The sequence below is a fragment of the Artibeus jamaicensis genome, unplaced genomic scaffold, assembly GCF_021234435.1.
Source record: "Artibeus jamaicensis isolate MK-2021 breed Jamaican fruit bat unplaced genomic scaffold, CSHL_Jam_final contig_264, whole genome shotgun sequence".
Taxonomy (NCBI): Eukaryota; Metazoa; Chordata; class Mammalia; order Chiroptera; family Phyllostomidae; genus Artibeus; species Artibeus jamaicensis.
The window spans coordinates 4,006,210-4,027,347 of record NW_026521576.1 but is presented as its reverse complement, the minus strand read 5'-3'; the positions used below and the strand labels follow the sequence as shown (position 1 = coordinate 4,027,347).

Genomic DNA, 21,138 nt, shown 5'->3' with positions numbered 1-21,138 from the left:
AGCATGTGTCAGTAGTTCATTTTTTTTTAGGGCTCAATAGTACTCCATTATGCACACACACACACACACACACACACACACTGTATTTATAGCACATTTAGTTTTTCTATCTATTGGCAGACATTTTGGTTGTTTCGCCCGTTTGGATGTTGTGAATAATGCTGTTATGAAAGTGTCTGTGTCCTGCTTTCAGTTCTTTTGGGTATATACAGAGAAGAGGAATTGCTGGATTATATGGTAGTTCTATTTCTAATTTTTCGAGGAACCACCATATTGCCAGCACTTGTTATTTTCTGTTAGGTAATAGCCACAATGAGTGTGAAATAATAACTTACTTGCTTTTGATTTGCATTTCTCTGATGACTATTGATGCTGGGCATCTTTTCAAATTTTCTGTATGTATTTCATGGTCATTTGTATATGTATTTGGAGAAATGTCTCCAAATCCTTTGCCCGTTTTAAAAATCAGATTTCTTTTGGTTGAATTATAGGACTTCTGTATCTTTTGGATATTAACTTTTTATATGATATGTGATTTATACACATATTTCAGTGTTTTCTCCCATTCTGTGGGTTGCCTTTGCACTTTACTTTTTTAAAATATATTTTATTAATTATGCTATTACAGTTGTCCCATTTTCCCCCCTTCACTCCCCTCCATCCTGCACACCCTCTCCTATCCACATTCCCCCCCACTTTAGTTCATGTCCATATGTCATACTTATAAGTTCTTTGGCTTCTATATTTCCCATACTATTCTTACCCTCCCCCTATCTATTTTCTACCTACTATCTATGCTACTTATTCTCGGTACCTTTCCCCCCTCAGCTCCTCCTCCCCTGTTGATAACCCTACATGTGATTTCCATTTCTGTAGTTCTGTTCCTATTCTAGTTGTTTGCTTTTGTTTTTGTTTCAGGTGTGGTTGTTAATAATTGTGAGTTTGCTGTCATCTTACTATACATGTTTTTATCTTCTTTTTCTTAGATAAATCCCTTTAACATTTCATATACTATGTGCTTGGTGATGATGGACTCCTTTAACTTGATCTTATCAGAGAAGCACTTTATATGCCCTTCCATTCTAAATGAAAGCTTTGCTGAATAGAGTAATCTTGGATGTAGGTCCTTGCCTTTTATGACTTGGAATACTTCTTTCCAACCCCTTCTTGTCTGTAAGGTCTCTTTTGAGAAATCAGCTGACAGTCTGAGGGGAACTCCTTTGTGGGTGACTGTCCCCTTTTCTCTTGCTGCTTCTAGGATTCTCTCCTTCATTTTAATCTCGGGCAATGTAATTCTGATGTGCCTTGGTGTGTTTCTCCTTGGGTCCAACTTCTTTGGGACTCTCTGAGCTTCCTGGATTTCCTGGAAGTCTATTTCCTTTGCCAGACTGTGGAAGTTCTCCTTTATTATTTGTTCAAATAAGTGTTCCACTCATTGCTCTTCCTCTTCCCCTTCTGGTACCCCTATAATTCAAATGTTGGAGTGTTTGAAGATGTCCTGGAGGTTCCTAAGCCTCTCCTCATTTTTTTGCATTCTTGTTTCTTCATTCTTTCCTGTTTGGATGTTTCTTTCTTTCTTCTGGTCTACCCCATTGATTTGAGTCCCAGTTTCCTTCCCATTACTATTGGTTCCCTGTACATTTTCCTTTATTTCACTTAGCATAGCCTTCATTTTTTCATGTAATTTGCAACCAAATTCAACCAATTCCTTGAGCATCCTGATCACCAGTGCTTTAAACTGTGTATCTGATAGGGTGGCTATCTCTTTGTCGTTTAGTTGTATTTACTGTGGAGCTTTGATCTGTTCCTCCATTTCGGCCATTTTGTTGTCTTGATGCACCTGGTATGTATGAGGGGCGGAGCCTTAGGTGTTCACCAAGGAGGGGCAACCCAGTTTCTGTGTTGTGATGCTGTATGTGGGGGAGGGGTCAGAGAGGGAACAATAGTCCTTGCTTGCTCTGTGCTGGCTTTCCGTCACTTTCCCCCATTTCCCATAAGCAAATTGGATCCTTCTGGTGCTGATTCCCATATGGCTGGGTTTGTGTATGTTCTAGGATCCTGTGGGTCTCTCCAATGAACTCTTGTGTGAGGCTGGGAGTTTCTCCCGGCACCTCGATCCCCACAGGTGTTTTCAATTGGTTTTGGTGGCTTCATTTCCCTGGGCTGGGATCCTGGGTTGCATGGTCTGTCTCACTCCCCAATTTTGCCTGGTTTATTTGCTTGGGAATGTGGGACCACCCGGTCCGCCAGCCCTGTTGCATGCTGCACCCCTCTACAATCTGCCACCTCGCTGGGTCTGCCAGCTGCTTCCTTGCCGTGACCCCTTTCCGTCCTGACTGCTGGACTCTGCCCCTCCTACCGGTCAGAATGAATGTGTCTACTTTAACTTCTTGGTTGTCTGACTTCCATACAGTTCAATTTTCTATCAGTACTGGTTGTGTTTTTTTTAATTGGTGTTGTCCTTATTTTGGTTCTGTGAGGAGGCACAGTGTGTCTACCTATGCCCCCATATTTGCACTTTGTCGATAATGTCCTTTAATGCACAAAATTGTTTAATTTTAACAAATCCTTTTTATTGCTTTCTTGTTTTACTTGTGCTTTTGGTGTCATATCCAATAAATAATTACTGAGTCCGAACTCATTGGAAGTTTCTCCCCATTTTTCTTCTGAAAGTTTATAGTTTTAGCTCTTCTGTTTAGGTCCTTAACTGATTTTGAGTTAATTTTTGTATATTGTGTGGGGTAATGGTCCACCTTCCTTTTTTTGCATGTGCATATTGTTTTCCAGGCACCCTTTCTTGAAAGGTCTGTCCTTTCTCCATCAAATGTTTTTGGCACCCTTGTCATTTGCTACTTAGGCAGGCTGTTTTGGCTGTTTGGGAGCACTTCCATAAGAGATTCCATATGAATTTTAGGAGGATTTTCTATATCTGCAAAAAATGTCATTGGGATTTTGATAAGGATTGCTCTGAATCTGTAGATGGCTTTGGGTGGTATGGACATCTTAACAAGTCTCCCAGTTCACAAACACGGGTCTCTGTCCATTATTTAGAACTTTAATTTCTCTCAGCATTGTTTTGTAGTTTTCAGTGTGCAAGTCTCTCACCCACCTGATTAGATTTGTTTCTCAATATAGTTTTCTTTTTGGTGCTGTTTTGAGTGAAAATGTTTTCTCAATTTACTTTGTGGATTGTTTTTGTTACTGTATAGAAATGCAACTGATTTTTGCCAGTCGATTTTGTATAATGCAGGTTTGCTGAATTTTGTTTATTAGTTCAAATATAATTTTTGTGGATAATTTTACTTCTTTCTGATTTTGGATGCCTCATTTCTTTTTTTAATGTATATTTTTATTTTATTGATTATGCCATTACATTTGTTCTATTTCCCCCCTTCATTCACCTCCACCCTGCACACCCCTCCCCCACCATTCCCCCCCTTTAGTTCATGAACACGTGTCTCAAGTTCTTTAGATTCTATATTTCCCCTACCATTCTTACCCTCCCCCCTGTCTATTTTCTATCTACGGTCTATGATACTTATTTTCTGTACCTTCTCCCCCCTTCTCCTTCTCCCACTCCCCTGTTGCTAATACTCAATGGTGAAAAGCTGGAAGCTTTTCCTCTAAGATCAGGAACAAGACAAGGATGTCCACTTTCACCACTTCTACTAAACAATGGAAGTTCTAGACTTTCATTGACAAAGCAATTAGACTAAAATTATTTTAAAAAATGTAATTTTAGTCTAATAGACTAAAATTATTTAAAAAATTTAATTTTAGTCTAATAGACTAAAATTATTTTAAAAATTTAATTTTAGTCTAATAGACTAAAATTATTTAAAAAATTTAATTTTAGTCTAATAGACTAAAATTATTTAAAAAATTTAATTTTAGTCTAATTGCTTTGTCAATGAAAGTCTAGAACTTCCATTGTTTAGTAGAAGTGGTGAAAGTGGACATCCTCGTCTTGTTCCTGATCTTAGAGGAAAAGCTTCCAGCTTTTCACCATTGAGTATCATGTTATCTATGGGATTGAAATATATGGCCTTTTTATGTTAAGGTAGTTTCTTTCTATTCTTAGTCTTATATATATTTTGTATAGTTTTGACTTTCGGAACGTGCAAATATTTTTTGTGTGTTCAAAAATAATATTAAATCATTAAAGATGGTGGGAAAATAAAACTGAATGCAAACAAGTAAATAGTACCAATTATATTGCAAATGAATAGTGTAACTATGCTGACAGGAGTGAAAAGAAACCTAGTTCAAGTGAATGTGGACCCATTACTCTGACCATAAATCCTCAATCTGGATTAAAAACAACCAACCGGATAACGGATCTCGCACTCTTAGTGGGTTTATTTCTCATAGTGGTATGGTCATAACAATTCTGAAACCATTTTGTGAATTGTAGGATTGGGCAAGTGAGAGATATATTGATAGCATTGGATTCAGGGTTCCCACTGAGGAAGAAGGGGTATACGAATGTCGAAAGAAGGAAGGCAGGGAGCAACCCAGAGGGGTTGGATTGGAATCGGTAAAATTGGTAATAATTCATGATTTCATATATTTATGTTCATATGTTATATATTCATATAGTATATGTGTTAAGATATATAATGGTATACTAAGATTATAATTAATAATTTTTAAAGTATATTTTTTCCTACACATAATAGTTATTTTATAGCCCCTTGTTAGCCATGAGCTCTTAGTGCCCAGATCTTGGTTTCTAAATACTTTTGCACATTAAAAGAACCAGCATTCATTGAAGACATGACTGATATGGGTTCAGGACAGGGAAAAAATACAAGATGAGCCAGAAGCATGGTCTAGTGATAGAAAGTAAGTGATCAAAAAAAAAAAAAAAGAAAGAAATATCAACAACACAAGTGCCAGCGTGGAGGAGTTCCAGTGGTCAAATCTGAGACAATTTAAGCATCAAATTAATAAGGGCAAACATGAGTTATATGTGGAACAAAACAGAAATTATGATAAGTAGCCCTGGCTGGTGTAGCTCAGTGGAGTGAGCATGGGCCTGCGAAGCAAAGGGATTGCGATTTGATTCCCAGTCAGGGCACATGCCTGGGTTGTGGGCTGGGTCCCCAGTAGGGGGTGTGTGAGAGGCAACCACACATTGATGTTTCTGTTCCTCTCTTTCTCCTTCCCTTCCCCTCTCTCTAAAAATAAATAAATAAAATCTTTTTTAAAAGATTAAAAAAGAAATTATGTTAAGTAAGTAATTAACTACATGTATTAGTTCCAATGTATTGGCATAACAAAGTACTACAAAGTGGGTGACTTAAAGCAAGAGAAATCGATTTTCTTGCAGTTCTGGAGGCTGAAAGCCCTGAATGGAGGGAAGGCAGTACATGCTTTCCCCAAAGGCGAGGAGAGAGAATCCTTTTACCTCTTCAGTTCCTGATGCCTCCTGGCAATCCTGGGCTTGTGGCAAAGTCACTCCAGTCTCCACTCCTGCTTCACATGGCTGCCCACTCTGTCTCCGTCCCTTCAGGCTCCTGTAAAAATGGCAGTCATTGTAGTTAGGTCCAATTTAAAGCCAGGATGGTTTTATCTCCAGATCCTTAACTCATCACTGCTGCAAAGACTATTTCCAAATAAGGTCATGTTTGACATTCTGGGTGGGTTTGAATTTTGGGGGCACATTATTTAACTTACTGTATAACATAAATAAAAGGAAATGAATGGGGGGAGGTGAAAACACTTTCTTACTTGTTTTTTTTTTAAAGATTTATTTATTTTTAGAGAGAGGGGAAGGGAGAGAGAAAGGGAGAGAAACATCAGTGTGTGGTTGCCTCCCATGCTTTTCCCCCTCTGGGGATCTGGCCTGGCCAGGCTTATGCCCTGGCTGGGAATCAGACCGGTGATCCCTTGCCTTACTGTCCAGCACTTAATCTACTGAGCCACACCAGCCAGGGCTGTTTGTTTATTTTTTAGGAAAAAGAGAAGGGAGGGACAAAAAGTTCCTGCTGAAACTTTTTGTGTGAGGGCTGAACATATGTGTGAGGAGGAGAGAAACATGTGTGAGGAAGAAGCAAGTGTTCATCAGTTGCCTCTTCTGTGCGCCGCAACTGAGAACTGAACCTGCAACCCAGGCATGTGCCCTGACTGGAAAGAGAACTGGTGACTTTTCACTTTGTGGGATGATACCCAACCAACTGAACCACAGTGATCAGTGTGAGAAGCCACTTTTCTTTGAGCAAAATGCCAACTGATCGTGAAGTGAGTTGGAAAACCCACATTTGCGACAATAATTGTGACGGTTGATTTGGGCAGGAATGATCAGTGAGTGGCTGACTTTAACTGACAGGTCCATGCTGGACAGTGTGTAGGAATGTTCATGGCTCATGGAATTTCTGCAGAATCCTTATTAATGGCAAGGGCACAGTTAGTGACTGTAGATGGAGAAACCAGATGTCACCCAAACTGGGTGGCCAAGGCTCACACCATCATGTGGACAGGGAATGCAGTTCTTCTAAGAAGGACATCACTTAGATGCTATTCCAGTGGGGCAGTAGAGCCAGAATCTGATGGTGACACAAACCAGCAGGCCCAGGTGGAATGGCATTTTGTGAAACAGCTGGTCATAGTGAAGGACGAACTTGGCTAAGGAACGGGCCACAGGACAAGCCAGCCTCGGGCAGAGTGAGATTCCAGGTGGACCTGCATTGGAGTGAGGACATACTGATGGTGTCATTGGAACCGCTGATGAAACTATGTGGACGTATGTTATGTACAAAAAAGTTGTCAAAGTTAACGGTCTTGAATTTGTTAATAGTACAGAGGTTCTATTGGAGCAGGTCCTTGCTCTTAGGAAGTGTATACTGGGTTTTAAAGGATAAAGGGCATGATGTCTACAACCCAATGTGGGTATGGAGAGAGAATGATAAAGCACATGGGGTGAAATGGGAAAAATTAGTGAATTTCAGTAAAGAGTACAGGGGCATTTTATGCATGTATCTTGCTATTTTTACGTGAATTTGGAATTGTTTCAAAATAGAGAACTTAAAATTTTTCGGTGATGAAATGTGTGGCTATAGCCAGTGGAATCCATGACAGAGTTGAGCAAATCCTCTTAGAAGATTCATATGGTTATAATTTTACTGGAAATGGTGTCAGACCTCACACAGGGATGGGGGGGGGTAGAATCCACATGGCTTCTAGGCCAGATGGAGTTTTATTTATAGGACTGAATAGAGGACTGAAAATCACCAAGTCTTAGTCTAGTGTCTAGATTGCCACTAGAATTCTTTTTTTAAGTATATTTTATTGAATATGCTATTACGGTTGCCCAATTTTTCCCCTTTATCCCTTTCCACCCTGCACCCCTCTCCCACCCAGCACTCCCCACTTTAGTTTTTGTTCATGGGTTGTATGTATAAGTTCTGTGGCTTCTCCATTTCCCATACTATTCTTAACCTCCTCCTGTCTATTTTGCATCTACCATTTATGCTTCTTATTCCCTGTGCCTTTTCCCCCATTTCCCCCTCTTCCCCTGCTGATAATCCTCTATGTGATCTCCGTTTTTGTTATTTTGTTCCTGTTTTAGTTGTTTGCTTAGTTTTTTTTAGGTTCATTTGTTCATAGTTGTGAGTTTGTTGTCATTTTACTGTTCATATTTTTGGTCATCTTCTACTTAGATAAGACCCTTTAATATTTCATATAATAAGGGCTTGGTGATAATGAACTCCTTTAACTTGTCCTTATCTGGGAAGCACTTTATCTGCCCTTCCATTCTAAGTGATAGCTTTGCTGGGTAGAGTAATCTTGGATGTAGGTCCTTGCCTTTCATGACTTTGAATATTTCTTCCCAGCCCCTTCTTGCCTGCTAGGTTTCTTTTGAGAATTCAGCTGATAGTCTTATGGTAAATTCTTTGTAGGTAACTGTCTCCTTTTCTCTTGCTGCTTTTTATCTTTAATCTTGGGTAATGTAATTGTGATGTGACGTGGTGTGTGCTTCCTTGGGTCCAACTTCTTTCGGACTCTCTGAGCTTCTTGGACTTCCTGGAAGTCTATTTCCTTCACCAGGTTGGGTAAGTTCCCTTTCATTATATTTTCAAATAAGTTTTTAATTTCTTGTTCTTTCTTTTCTTCTTCTGCCACCCTATGATTTGGATGTTGGAATGTTTAAAATTGTCCCAGAGGTTCCTAAGCCTCTTTTCATTTTTAAAAATTTTTGTTTCTTCATTATGTTCCAGTTGAATGTTTATTTCTTTCTTCTGTTCCAAATCATTGATTTGAGTCCCAGTTTCTTTCCCTTCAGTGTTGGTTCCCTGTATGTTTTTCTTTATTTAACTTTGCATATAGCCTTCACTGCTTCCTGTATTTTGCTTCTGTACTCAATCTTTTCTGTGAACATCCTGATTACCGGTGTTTTGAACTCTGCATCTGATAGGTTGTCTGTCTCCTTATTGCTTAGTTCTTTTTCTGGAGTTTTGATCAGTTCTTTCATTTGGGTCATATTTCTTTTTTTTTTTTAAGATTTTATTTATTTATATTTACAGAGGAAGGGAAGGAGAGAAGGAGAGAAATATCAATGTATGGTTGCCTCTCGTGAGTCCCCTGCTGGGAACTGGCCTGCAATCCAGGCATGTGCCCTGACTGGTAATCGAACTGCGATCGTATGGTTTGCAGGCCTGCGCTCAATCCACTGAGCCACACCAGCCAGGGCTGGGTCATATTTCTTTATATTGACATGGCTGTTACATTGTAAGAGGCGGAACCTTAGGTATTGCCAGGGCAAGGCCACCCACTTGGCTGTGTTGTGGTGTTGTATGTGGGGGAGGGGTCCGAGAAAGAACAATGCTGCTTGTTCAGCTCTTGCCCAGCTTTGAGTCACTTTTTCTGTTACCCACAAGCAATTTGGGTCCTCCTGGTGCTGATTCCCAGGTGGGTGGGCTTGTGTACATTCCTGGATCCTGTGGATCTCTCCAACAAACTCTACTGTGAGGTTGGGAGTTTCTCCGACTGCTGCAGCAGATTTTTATAGCCAGAGGTTTGAGGCTTTAGTTTCCCCATGCTGGATCCTTGGGTTGTATTGTCTCTCTCCCTCCTCAGTTCTTCCCAGATTATCCATATACTAATGTGGAACCACCTGATCCACCAGCTGCTGCCTTGCCTCCTCCTCTCCACCCACCCACCTACCTGTCTCCACCCCTCCTACCAGTCTGGATGAATGTTTCTTCTTTAACTCCTTGGTTGTTGGACTTCCATACAGTTCTGGTTGTTTTTGTTTTTAAATTTGTTGTTGTCTTTCTTTTGATTGTGTGACGAAGTGAAGCATATCTGCCTGTGCCTCCATCTTGACTCGGGGACTGAATTGCCAGAACTTCTAACACATTTTTCCTTAGCTTTTTAATTATAGAAGACGTCAAACATATGTAAAATTAGCCTAGTACAGTGAACCCCTACATATTTTTTAGCCAACTTCAGTAGTTACCATGTCCTGTTAATTTTGGTTCATTCCCTCTGGCCCACTTAATGAGCCCTAGGCAGCCTTAATTTTTTAACTGGAAACACTTAAGCATGAATGGTAAGAACTATTCCACATAATTGCAATGCTGTTATTGCAGGCATCATAGGCAAGTGTTATCCCGTGTGCTGCCAGCTTTCCTAGCTTTCTGGAAAATGGCCTTTACACTGGTCTACAGTGGGAGCCAGGCAAAGGTATACCCACAAACCTTGGTTTTTACCATCAGAGCAGCCTTCAGTCAGACCCTGGGGTTCCCATCAGGTTGCAGCTCTGCATTCCAGCAGGTGCACGTGTTGCTTCTCTGCTTCCCAAAGCTGCTGGCAGGGCCCAGGGGCCCTCCCCCACATCGAGGAGTGGGGCAGTGCGCAGGGAGGATCCAATCAAGCTGTATCTAATCCAGCCCTTGCCAGTCCCTTCATTCTGGACCTCTCTTTCTGGGTATGCCCTACTGCCTCTACCACCCCTAGGAGAGTACTCTGCAGCAGCCTGTCCGGAGTGGGTCATTCTCTATCATTCTTAGTGCCCTGGGCTTATTAAAACCAAAGATGCTGAGTGTAGAAATGGAGGGAGGAAGGCATTTTAGCTTTCAGGTGTTTACTGCCTCCCTCTCCCTTTTCATAAACAAAAGACTCAGTTTTTTGCTTCCTAGGATAGAGGGTTTGGAATGTGTTTGCAACATACAGGACAGATGGGGGGCTTTGTAAAGAATTCGTAAGATAAATAACAAAAATAAGTGCCCCAATTAAAAGCGGAACACAGGGTATAGCAGGCAGTTTGTAGAACAAGTATAAAAGGGCAAAAATTTAGGAAAAGAACTTGGGCTTATTAGGATTTAAGAAAGCGGAGATTATAAGACAGTAAATCCTTTTTTTTTTCTGATTGAATTTTGGCTAAAGGCTGTGTGTGTCAGCAGTGATGTGGGGAGCAAGGCTCTGTGCTATGTAAGCTGCTACTTTGAGGGTAGTTTGACGTTGCCTGTTAACATTTAAAATACACATATTCTGCCCTGGCTGGTGTAGCTCAGTGGATTGAGCATGGGCCTGTGAAGCAAAGGGTCGCTGGTTTGATTCCCAGGCAGGTCACATATCTGGGTTGCAGGCCAGGTCCCCAGTAGGGGACACATGAGAGGCAACTATACATTGATGTTTCTCTCCCACTCTTTCTCTTTCCCTTCCCCTCTCTCTAAAAATAAATAAATAAAATATTTTAAAAAATACGCATATTCTATTGCCTGTTCTAAAAACAGCATATGTGCCTGGGAGGCATGCTGTTCCCTGCTGCACTATTTCTAATGGTGAGAAACTGGATGTATTGACGTGCCTCTTAATGGGAGCCATGACTGGCCCCATGTCTCAACTAAGGATTATTGCACAATGGCTAAAATGAATTTGGAGACCTGTGGATGTCACCAGAAGGAGATTTCAAAGAGAATTCCTGTGTGGGGAGAGAATCCAGCCATAGAAGGATTTGTGCTGCATGCAGTTGAGCTAAACAGTCCCATCTCCCTTGCCCATTTCTGTGGGGATACTTAGAGCAAAATATGGAAAACATTGAACAGGATGTTGAGGTAGAAAATGTGATTGGAGCTCTTTCAAAATTTACAGTTTCATAAACTCATAGATACGGAGAACAAACTGTTGGTTGCCAGAGGGGTGGGTGTGGGATAAATGGGTAAAAGAGGGGAAGGAGATTAAAAAGTACAAACTTCTAGTAATGAATAAATCACTGGGATGTGATAATACAGAACAGGTAATATAGTCGATATTAGTGTAATAAGTATGGTGTCAAGTGGATACTAGGCTTATTGTGGTCACTTCATAAGGTGTATAAACACTCCATCATCATATTATATACCTAAAACTAATATAATAGTGTATGGCAACTATAAAAAAAAAAAAGGAAGGTGGAGGAAGGTGCTCACAAGGTACAAGCTCCCTATTGTAAGCACTAAGGATGTAACATACAAAATGATGACTGTAGCTAACACTGCTGTATGTTATATAGGAAAGTTGTTAAGAGAGTAGATTTTAAGAGTTCTCATCACAAGGAAAATTATTTTTCCTTAAATTTTTTTTATTGTGTCTATTGAGATGATGGATGATAACCAAACTTATTGTGGTAACCATTTCACAATACATGTAATTCAAACCATTACGCAGTAGAGCTTAAACTTACCAGTGATATAAGTCAATTATATCCTAATAAATTGAAAAAATAATTTTAAAAACCACCATAATTTACAGTTTCAAGTTTTTATGGCTGTTAAGATGGAGGTTCATTGTTCTTACTTAATTACTTTTTATAAACAGAATATTATATTGTTCTAGGTTGAATTGTGCTTCTTCACAAAAAGATATATTGGAGTCCTAACTCCCAGTACTCTGATGCAACTTTATTTGGAGAGGGGCCTTCCCAGACATAATCTAGTTAAAATGAGGTCACTAGGGTGGGTCTTCATCCAGTATGATTGGTGCCCTTACTTTATAAAAAGGGGAAATTTGGACACACAGACTTACACAGAGGGAAGCTGAATGTGAAGCCACAGGGAGGTCATCGGCAAGCCAAGGAGGAAAGCCTCAGAGAACCCAGCCTTGACCACACCTTCATCTCTGATTTCTAGCATCCAGAACAGAGACCTTAAGTGTCTGTTGGTTAAGCCACCTTGGCTGCTGTGGTTCTTTGTCCAGAGAGCCCTAGCTGACTCATGTCTATACATCTACACTTACGTGCATGCTAATCAGGTATTGTTTTCTACTGATTTGATGATTTTTGGAGCATCTGCAAAGGAATTTATTTGATAAAAAGACTCAATTGCTAACCAACACCCCTTCTCTCTTAGTCCTCTGGGCCTTGTATGGTAACTAACTGGCTTGGCCCAGGGATGCTAGTGGTGGGAAAGTTGGCACAGAGTCACCAGGGTCAGTAGGAGTTCTCTGTGTGCGCAGGGTCTGACATGGGCAAGTTCGTCCTCCAGGAGAGTTTGTGGGCCAGTGCTGCTTCCCTAGATAACTCTGTGGCCAGCCCTGGGTTGCCTGTGCCACCAGCTCCCTGTGCAGGCCTTCTCTCCAAGGGTCATTGGTCACCCACCCATTGGTCCTTGCTGATTGTCTTGTTTTCAAGAGGGGACTTGAGGCTTAGATAGGGGTTCTCCCAGAGGTCAGAGCAAGTGGTTGGACCCTCATAAACTTCCCTAAAAGCCCCAAGATACCAGGCGCCCATTCAGTGTGCCCTTCCCCAGGCCTTTGTTTCTCACAGGGAAGCCTGGCTAACAACAAAAAGAGAACCCAAGGAAAGCAGACATCTTTGGGAGCGGGATTGTGTAGCTTGTCAGCCTGTTGATTTATTGGGGTATGAGGGCCTTTGAAGTAGGAGGCCATTGGATTCCTTGAAGTCTGGTCCAGTGGGGAGGCCTTGGAAATGCCATATCGAGAGGAAGGGGCATGTGGGCATGGGCTGGCTTACAGGGCCCTGGACGCACAGGGTCCTGGGAGGTCTGGTAAGGGAAGGAGCTCTAGAAGTGTGTTTTTTTTAATCCTTTGGATCAGTGGCGCTTGTTACAAAGCACAGGGATAGCTCTCCAGCAGCGTCAGGTTCCCATGGAAAAAAAAAGCATTGAGTTGACACTGGCCCTGAGTTTTCCAAGGGGTGCCCCTAGCCAGCCTCTTGGGAGCTTTTGTGGAAACTGTGGACAGGGGTGCAGGGATCCATGGCCAGCTGCTTATATGAGAGGCCACTGGTCTAGGCACCTTTGGGTGCTGGAGAGTGGGGTGTGAGGGGAGTCATGCAGAGGGACAGTTAGGAATGGTTATATATATACGGGTGCCAGTGTGCACCCCAGGGGCTGTCAGGGCTTCTGACTATGGATGCTTTGGATCACAAGGAGCTGAATTTGGGGTGCAGTGAAGAAGGAAGCTATTTGGTGCAGACCACTCCATTATGAAGCAGCATGGCTGTAGGGCAGCCCTGGGGCAAGGCTTCTCTTTGGCTAGACTGCTGTGTTCTTCTGTATCTGATTCAGTCTAGTCTGGTCTGGTCCTGTGCACTCTGCTCTGCTGAGATATCTTTGGTGTATCAGTTCTGGCAGGGAAAACAGAGTTCTCTTCTTGCACAGAAAGGAAAAGTGTGCTTTCTGAACCAGAGGGGAACTGACTTATATATATACTGAAGTCCCCACCCATGGTTCCTGATTAATCCATCCTTATACAAATGAGTATCCAAATCCTTATAGTTTGATAGATCCAAAAAGCATTGTTCTGATTGGTCAGAATGGAGCTGCTGTGATTGGTCTGTGAAGATGCTCTTGGGCGGGGGCCTATAGCTGTGCACCTCTGAATGGACAGGAAATACCTCAGTCTTACTGGTTAAAATAAAATTTTAGGAACTCCTATATAGGGGCTGGCTCAGAAGGCAAGAATACAGTGCAGGTGGGCAGTTCAGGGTGGGCAGCAGGCAGTTTTCTCCCCGAAGTACAGTTTCTGTGAGAGGCCCCTCTGTGAAAATGGCTATGAGGGTGTTTTAAAAATTTGAGCCCAGTTAGCCACCCAGGAGTCTTCTTAGTGTAGGCATCTTTTTTCTAGGGTCCATAGATACAACCTTCTGGTTGTCTGGTTCAGCACAGAATTGTTTCGTAGATTAGAGTCAGCCACCTTTTTCATGGTATACCATTTTTTCTTCATTATTTGTAAAATTCGGTATGTCATTGTTTTCTTTTTTTTATTGAAATGTACTTTATTAGGTGGCTCAAACTCATTACAACCACTATTCTTATAAAACGAAGGCAGTATACATTTCTGCTAATTGGTTCAAAAGAAATTAAGTAGGGACTTCTGCCAAGATGGAGGCATAGGTGGAGACGCCGTGCCTTCTCACACAACCAAGTTTAGAGACAATTAAATATCAGCAACAGAAAACAGCCAGAACACAGAAAATTGAACTTTTCGGAAGTCTCATAACAACAAATTCTTCAGCCTGACCGGTAAGAGGGGCGAAACCAGCAGCTGGCGGAGTGGGGTTGCACGGGAAAACTCGGTCAGATGGATTCGGGCGCGCTGAACCCAGGCACAGGGTTGGACCTAGTGAGCGACCGAGTGAGTGACCGTGGGGAAACAGCGAGGGAGCAGGGCCGAGATTTGACTGTGGTCGTGCATTCATGCGCAGATAGACAAGCGAGGGAGTGGGCGATTAGATGGGACCCAGCAGGCCACAGTGGCGAATTGCAGCAGAGGGCACCGCCATTTCCCCCACTCTGACCCCACCTCCACATACAGCGTCGTAACCCAGCGACCTGAGTGGCCCGGCCCTGGGGAACCACCTAAGGCTCTGCTCCTCACCCAGCCACGAGAAACAGCAGAGGGGGCTGCCATTTCCCTGCTCTGACCATGCCCCCACATACAGGGTCACAACCCAGGGAGCTGGGAGTCCAAGGCTCTGCTCCTCATACTTAACGAGTGCGAACAGACCAAAAATGGCTCAAGAAGATCTCAAAGCCCAAGAGCCTATAAATTTAAGCAATGAAGAAATAGCAAAACTCTCAGATGCACAGTTTAAAACACTGGTGATCAGGATCCTCACAGATCTGGTTGATTATAGCCACAAATTAGACAAACATATGAAGGCGAAACTGATTGAAATGAATGGAATTGCACAGGAAACCAATAGCGATGAAAAGGACACTGGGACTCAAATCAATGGAGTGGACCAGAAGAAAGCAAATAATGGCCAAACAGAAAAGAGTGAAGAAGCAAGAATTCAAAAAAATGAGGAGAGGCTTAGGAACCTCCAGGACATCTTTAAATGCTCCAACATCTAAATTATAGGGGTACCAGAAGGGGGAAAGGAACAGCCACCAGTGGAAAACTTATTTGAACAAATAATAAAGGAGAACATCCCCAATCTGGCAAAGGAAATAGACTTCCAGGAAATCCAGGAAGCTCAGAGAGTCCCAAAGAAGTTGGACCCAAGAAGAAACACACCAAGGCACATCATCATTACATTAGCCAAGATTCAAATGAAGGAGAGAATCCTAGAAGCAGCAAGAGCTAAGGGGACAGTCACCTACAAAGGAGTTCCCATCAGACTGTCAGCGGATTTCTCAAAAGAGACCTTACAGGCAAGAAGGGGCTGGAAAGAGGTATTCCAAGTCATGAAATCTAAAGACCTACAACCAAGATTGCTCTATCCAGCAAAAGTTTCATTTAGAATGGAAGGACAAATAAAGTGCTTCTCAGATAAGATAAAATTCAAGGAGTTCATCATTACCAAGCCCTTATTATATGAATTGTTAAAGGGACTTACCTAAGAAAAAGAAGATAAAAAAATGAACAGTGAAAGGACAGCAAACTCACAGTTATTAACAACCACACCTAAAACAAAAGCAAACTAAAAGGACAGCTAGATCAGGAGCAGAACCATAGAAATGGAGATCACATGGAGGGTTAGCAACAGGGGAGTGGGAGAAGGGGGGGTGAGAAGGTGCAGAAAATAAGTAGCATAGACAGTAGACAGAAAATAGATGGGGGGAGGGTAAGAATAGTAGGGGAAATAGAATCTAAAGAACTTGAGACACGTGTTCATGAACTAAAGCGGGGAATGGTGGGGAAGGGGTGTGCAGGGTGGAGGGGAATGGAGGAGGGGAATAGAACTACTGTAATGGCATAATCAATAAAAATGAATTAATTTTAAAAAAAGGAATTAAGTAATCATGCAAGTGATTTCTAAATTCTATGTGTCATTTTTTTCATGCTCTCACTATCATTTCCCCAAAATTATTTCCTAGGATGCTTTGGATTTATGGGAATGCTTTCAGTGTTCCCATAAATGCAGCTGGCATGTTCTCAACCCCTTCAGTGATGTGTTCATTGTACTGGATTTTACCCTCAGTGACCCACTTCAGCAAGTCTTTCAGAGTCTTCTGGCGGACCTCCAGGTGCCAGCGGCTGACGATGAACCCTTCCATGTGCAGCTGCTGATAGATAATAACCTCTGGGGCTGGGCCTGGGGAAAGTGGATGAGTGAGGTTATATATGGAGATGGCCCTGCATAGAGCAGTTCTTCCAAACTTCTTCATCTGGGGGATAAAAACATTAGAAAATTCTCCACCTACATTATCAAAATAACAATCATAACCATCAGGAAAAGCTTTTTTCAAAGTTTCTTCCAGAGACTCTATCATCTTAAAGGCAACATCAAATCTAAGCTTTTTAAGGTAGGCAACCTTATCATCAGACCCTGCTGCTCTGACAACTTTGCAGCCCTTGGGCTTAGCTATCTGCCCCACAACAGAGCCCACGGCCCCTGCAGCTGCATTCACCAGAACTGTATCTCCAGCCTTTGCTCTGCAGACGTCAAACAGGCCAAAGTAGCTGTCAGTCCTCACATGCCAACTGTCCCCAACCTCAAAGACAGAGGTAATGTGTCTGGCCACTCCTCAGGCAGCGTGTCCAGTTGTTTTCCATCAGAAATGGAGTGTGTTGTCCAGCCCAAAGGGGCTGAAATAATAGCTCCTGTTGAGAAGGCTGAATTTTTACTTTCCAGAACTCTGGCCACTTGCTCCCCCATCATTGTTTGACCCTCCTTCAATCTTTTTGTCTCCAATCTCATGTAAGGATCCACAGTGAGGAACAGAGCTTCCAGCAGGACCTCTTTGTTTTCTAAGGGTGGGAGTTCAGCTGTCTTCATCTCAAAGTTACCATCTGTAGGGTGACTTTCAAAGTGCTTCTTCAAGGTCCAATTCTTAGCATGAACCCTCCTGACATTCAGCCGTCTGTGGGCTCCAATGCCTGGAGAAGGCGGTTGAGATTGCTGTTTTCTTTTTGAAGAAGGAAAGTCCATTGCTTGGTAAGGCAGGCCCAGGCACAATTACCTCTAATTAGTGAAGTGTTTCCAGAGTTCAAATAAGGTTCCCTTACTTTTTCTTGTGTTATACTAAACTATGAGCCCATATTTTTAAAAAGTAAAAAAAAAAAAAAACCCAAGATTTTTTTTCTAGTTGACTAACCACACATTTCTATGGGGTCTAAAATCCAGGCTGATACAAAACAAAAGAAAAAGAAGGAATGAAAACCAAGTATGCCTGTAAGTTGGTTTGTCCAGGATTAAGTTTTAAAAAATGCTCTTTATAATTGTTTTTTCCCTGGCCATAGATTGGGGCCTGCCTAAATTTTGGGTGGGGGTAAGGGGAGGTCCTCATGATAAGGGGTCCAATTATCTATTTATAATTGCAGGCATTTATTTAAAAATCACTATGTGAAAACCCTCATAAAACAATACTACATGTTTTTTATCTTTTATATAGGCAAATACTTCCAAGCGTTCCCTCCTGGCATTGGGTGTGATCAAAGAGACTTCATTTAGCTTTATCTGTGATGTCTTAATTTTTTGCCAATCTAGTGTATTTATTACTTGGTTAAATAAAAATCGGGAAAAACCAAAAACCAAAAACCCGGTAACATGCAATGATTTGAAAAATGAAAACTGAGAAGGATATAAAATTAAAAGTACCTCATAGCTTCTCACGTTCCTTCCCCATGCTTTCCCCCCAGATACCGCCACGTAAACCTGGCTGGCAGTCTGTCTGCTTCATTCCAGACATTTTCTAGGCACACATGCTTGTCTGTGCATCTCCTGTATTTACTTATATTTAAATATTGTGGTAGAAGTTACATGACATAAAATTAACCATTTTAAAGTGCACTTTTCAGTGGAATTGCAGATACTCGTACTGTTGTGTAGCTATCATGCTTGCCCACATTCAGAACATTCTGTTGCCCCCAAAGCAAACCCCCTGAATTAATGGTCACTCCCCATTTCCTGCCCTAGCCTCTGATAGCCGCTAATCTTTTTGTCTCTGTGGATCTGTCTATCCTGGAAATTTCATCTAAATAGATGACAAAGTGGCCTTTGTATCTGGTATCTTTAATCAGGCATAATGTTTTCAAGGGTCATCCATGTTGCAGAATCCTTGCTTTGTTTTTAAATACAGTGAGATTATATCATTCAGACAGAACTGAGGCTCACTGTTACAATAGTTCTTATAAATCTTTTTATATTAGTGTGTGCCAGGTACCTTATTTTTCCAACCTTTGCTAGTATCTGTCAGTTGGATGTATATAAGTCATTTCACTGGTCTCCTATGGGTGTATACTTTTGATTTTAGCCACTGACATAAACCAGTGCTGAAACAAACATCTGTGGATACATATTTTGGTGTGTGTGTGTGTGTGTGTGTGTGTGTGTATGTATGTGTGTCTGTGGAGTCAGTTCTCAGAAGTGAATTTTTAGTCCAAGGTATTTATTTTAACATTTTTTTAGATTCTACAAAATTGCTCTTCTAGAAGGTGGCAGCAGTTTATACTCCCCCCAAGAGTTTGAGCTTTTCTGGATTCTCCAAGCCATGACTAACACTGGAAATTGCCAGGCATTTTAATTTTAGTAAGTCTGGGGATGAGAGGGGAGAACGTCATGTTAATTCTATGCATTGGCATCAGAATAATATGGGTGACATTATTTAAATTGTCCATGATGCTGGATGTCTTCATAAGTCATTTTTGTTTCTTTTTTCTGGGAAATACCTGTTTGCTTTCTCTACTTACTTTCTGTTAGTTGTTTTTAGTTGTTTCACCGATTTCAAAAAATGTTTAACTTTATTCTAGATCATATGAACATATTTTTTCTCCGGTTTTCCTTTGAATTTGCTTATGATAATTGTTTCCATGCAGAAAGGTTTGTGGCGTCAAACTAAACTGCTTTTATTTTATGTATTTTGAGTTTTGCCATACCAAGATTTTTTAAAAAATATCCTTTTTACTGAGTTGTTATGACTTACCATTTATGGTTAAATTTTTCATTTGCATAGAATTTAGATTCTATGAATAAATAATATTCATCTCAGAGAAGTGAAATTCTTTATTGAATAATTATTTTTTTTCACTTACTGGAAAAGCAGTCTTTTAATTGGCATTAAAAATTTCATGTTAGGCCCTGGCTGGTATGCTCAGTGGATGGAGTGTGGTTTGCAAACCAAAGGGTCCCTGGTTCGATTCCCAGTCATGGCACATGCCTGGATTGGGGGCCAGGTGCCCAGCGGGGACTACATGAGAGGCAACCATACACTGATGTTTCTCTCCCTCTCTTTCTTCCTCCCTTTCCCTCTCTCTAAAAATAAATACATAAACTCTTAAAAAATTTTTATGTTAGTTTGGTGTTATTTCTAGATCATTCAGTGTCTGTTCAACTTTTAATTACTATAGTGTTATGAATTTTAATATTTGGTGAGATTAATCTGTTTCTTTACCCATTTAGCCAGAATTTTCCTGGCTGTACTCACTTAGTTTTCTAGATCAGTTATTTTTAACCTTTTTAATCTTGTGGCACACATAAACTAGTTACAAAAATTCTGTGGCACACCAAAATACACATTTTTTCCTGATCTGACCAAAAAAAGGTATAATTTTGATTCATTTACGCTAGACGGCCGTCATGTTGGATGTTGTCATTTTTTTTTTTCACTTGATAGTCTAAGGGAAAAGAGGTCAGGCCCCTAATTGAATAGTCGGGTAGTGTATGTTTTAAAGATTTATTGCTGCATGTCAGTCGAAAATCACTGCTCTAGATGACTCTTAGAACAATTTTTATTATAAGTAAGGCAAGGTCTTACAGGTATACATTTTCCTGTAAGTGTAGCATCAGCTTCAGTTTTTAGATTGTGTTACATAATGTTTTTTATTGTATTTTCTAGAAAGTGTGTAATCTCAAATTTTATTTCTTCTGTGACTCGAGAGTTGTAGAAGAAATTTTAATATTTCTAGGAAATTATTTTCTAGTGTTACTATATTTTGTTTATAGAGAGTATGGTCTGTGTATATTAGTATTGGGGAATTTCATGTTTTTTAATGGCTTAAACTTTGGTTATTGCTTGTTATATCCATTGGGAACTTAGAAAAACGTAATCTCAGTTCAGAGCAACCTTACTAGTTATGTAATTTCATTTTCTTGTATCTTTCTTATACTATTGTTTTCTTAATCTGCCTAGGACAGAAGTGAATTCATATATCTGCCCTTATTTCTGTTTGTTTCTCTAATTTTACCTCAGTTTTTACTTTGCTTTTTGGATGTATATAGGGTGAGGCAAAAGTAGGTTTACTGTTGTATGTATGCAAAACACAGAATTTATTGTTGTATTATTTATTGTATTCTTTCTATATCAACAACTGTTAAACATACTCTTGCTGTATACTGTATATTTACAAAGGGATCCTCATTGAGGATTGTACCTTTAAAGTGTCCCTTTTTCTTTTTGCTTCTGATTAAATTCCTTATTAATATTATATGGTTCTTCATATTTATGACATTTGCTCAGCCAGCCTCTATGTTTAAACATTTTCTACCTCCTAGGTAGTTGTTTGGATTTAGACAGATGTTTTAAATATAACAAATAGCTGTATTTGAGTTTTGATTCTTACTGATTGTTTTTCTTCTACATAATAAGTTTTTCCTCAATTATATTGTTTGAGATAATGTATTTTGCCTTAAGTCTGTCACCTGTTTATGGTTAAATTTTCTATTTTTAATGTTTCTCTTCTTTTCCTTTGATTTGTTTTCTTTGTCTTTTACATTATATGATCAATCTAAATCATAAAAGGAGGGCA

The 21,138-nt window shown here is 40.6% G+C and overlaps 2 protein-coding genes across 2 annotated transcripts in view; one reads left to right on the top strand and one right to left on the bottom strand.

The window, feature by feature from the left end:
- Positions 1-21,138, top strand: part of ROR2 (receptor tyrosine kinase like orphan receptor 2) — a 220,997-nt gene that overhangs the window by 6,154 nt on the left and 193,705 nt on the right. The window lies entirely within an intron of this gene.
- Positions 16,281-17,323, bottom strand: LOC119040717 (prostaglandin reductase 1-like). The gene is given in 2 exon segments (XM_037133786.2): positions 16,281-16,855; positions 16,858-17,323. Coding segments are annotated over 2 exon segments (1,041 nt in total).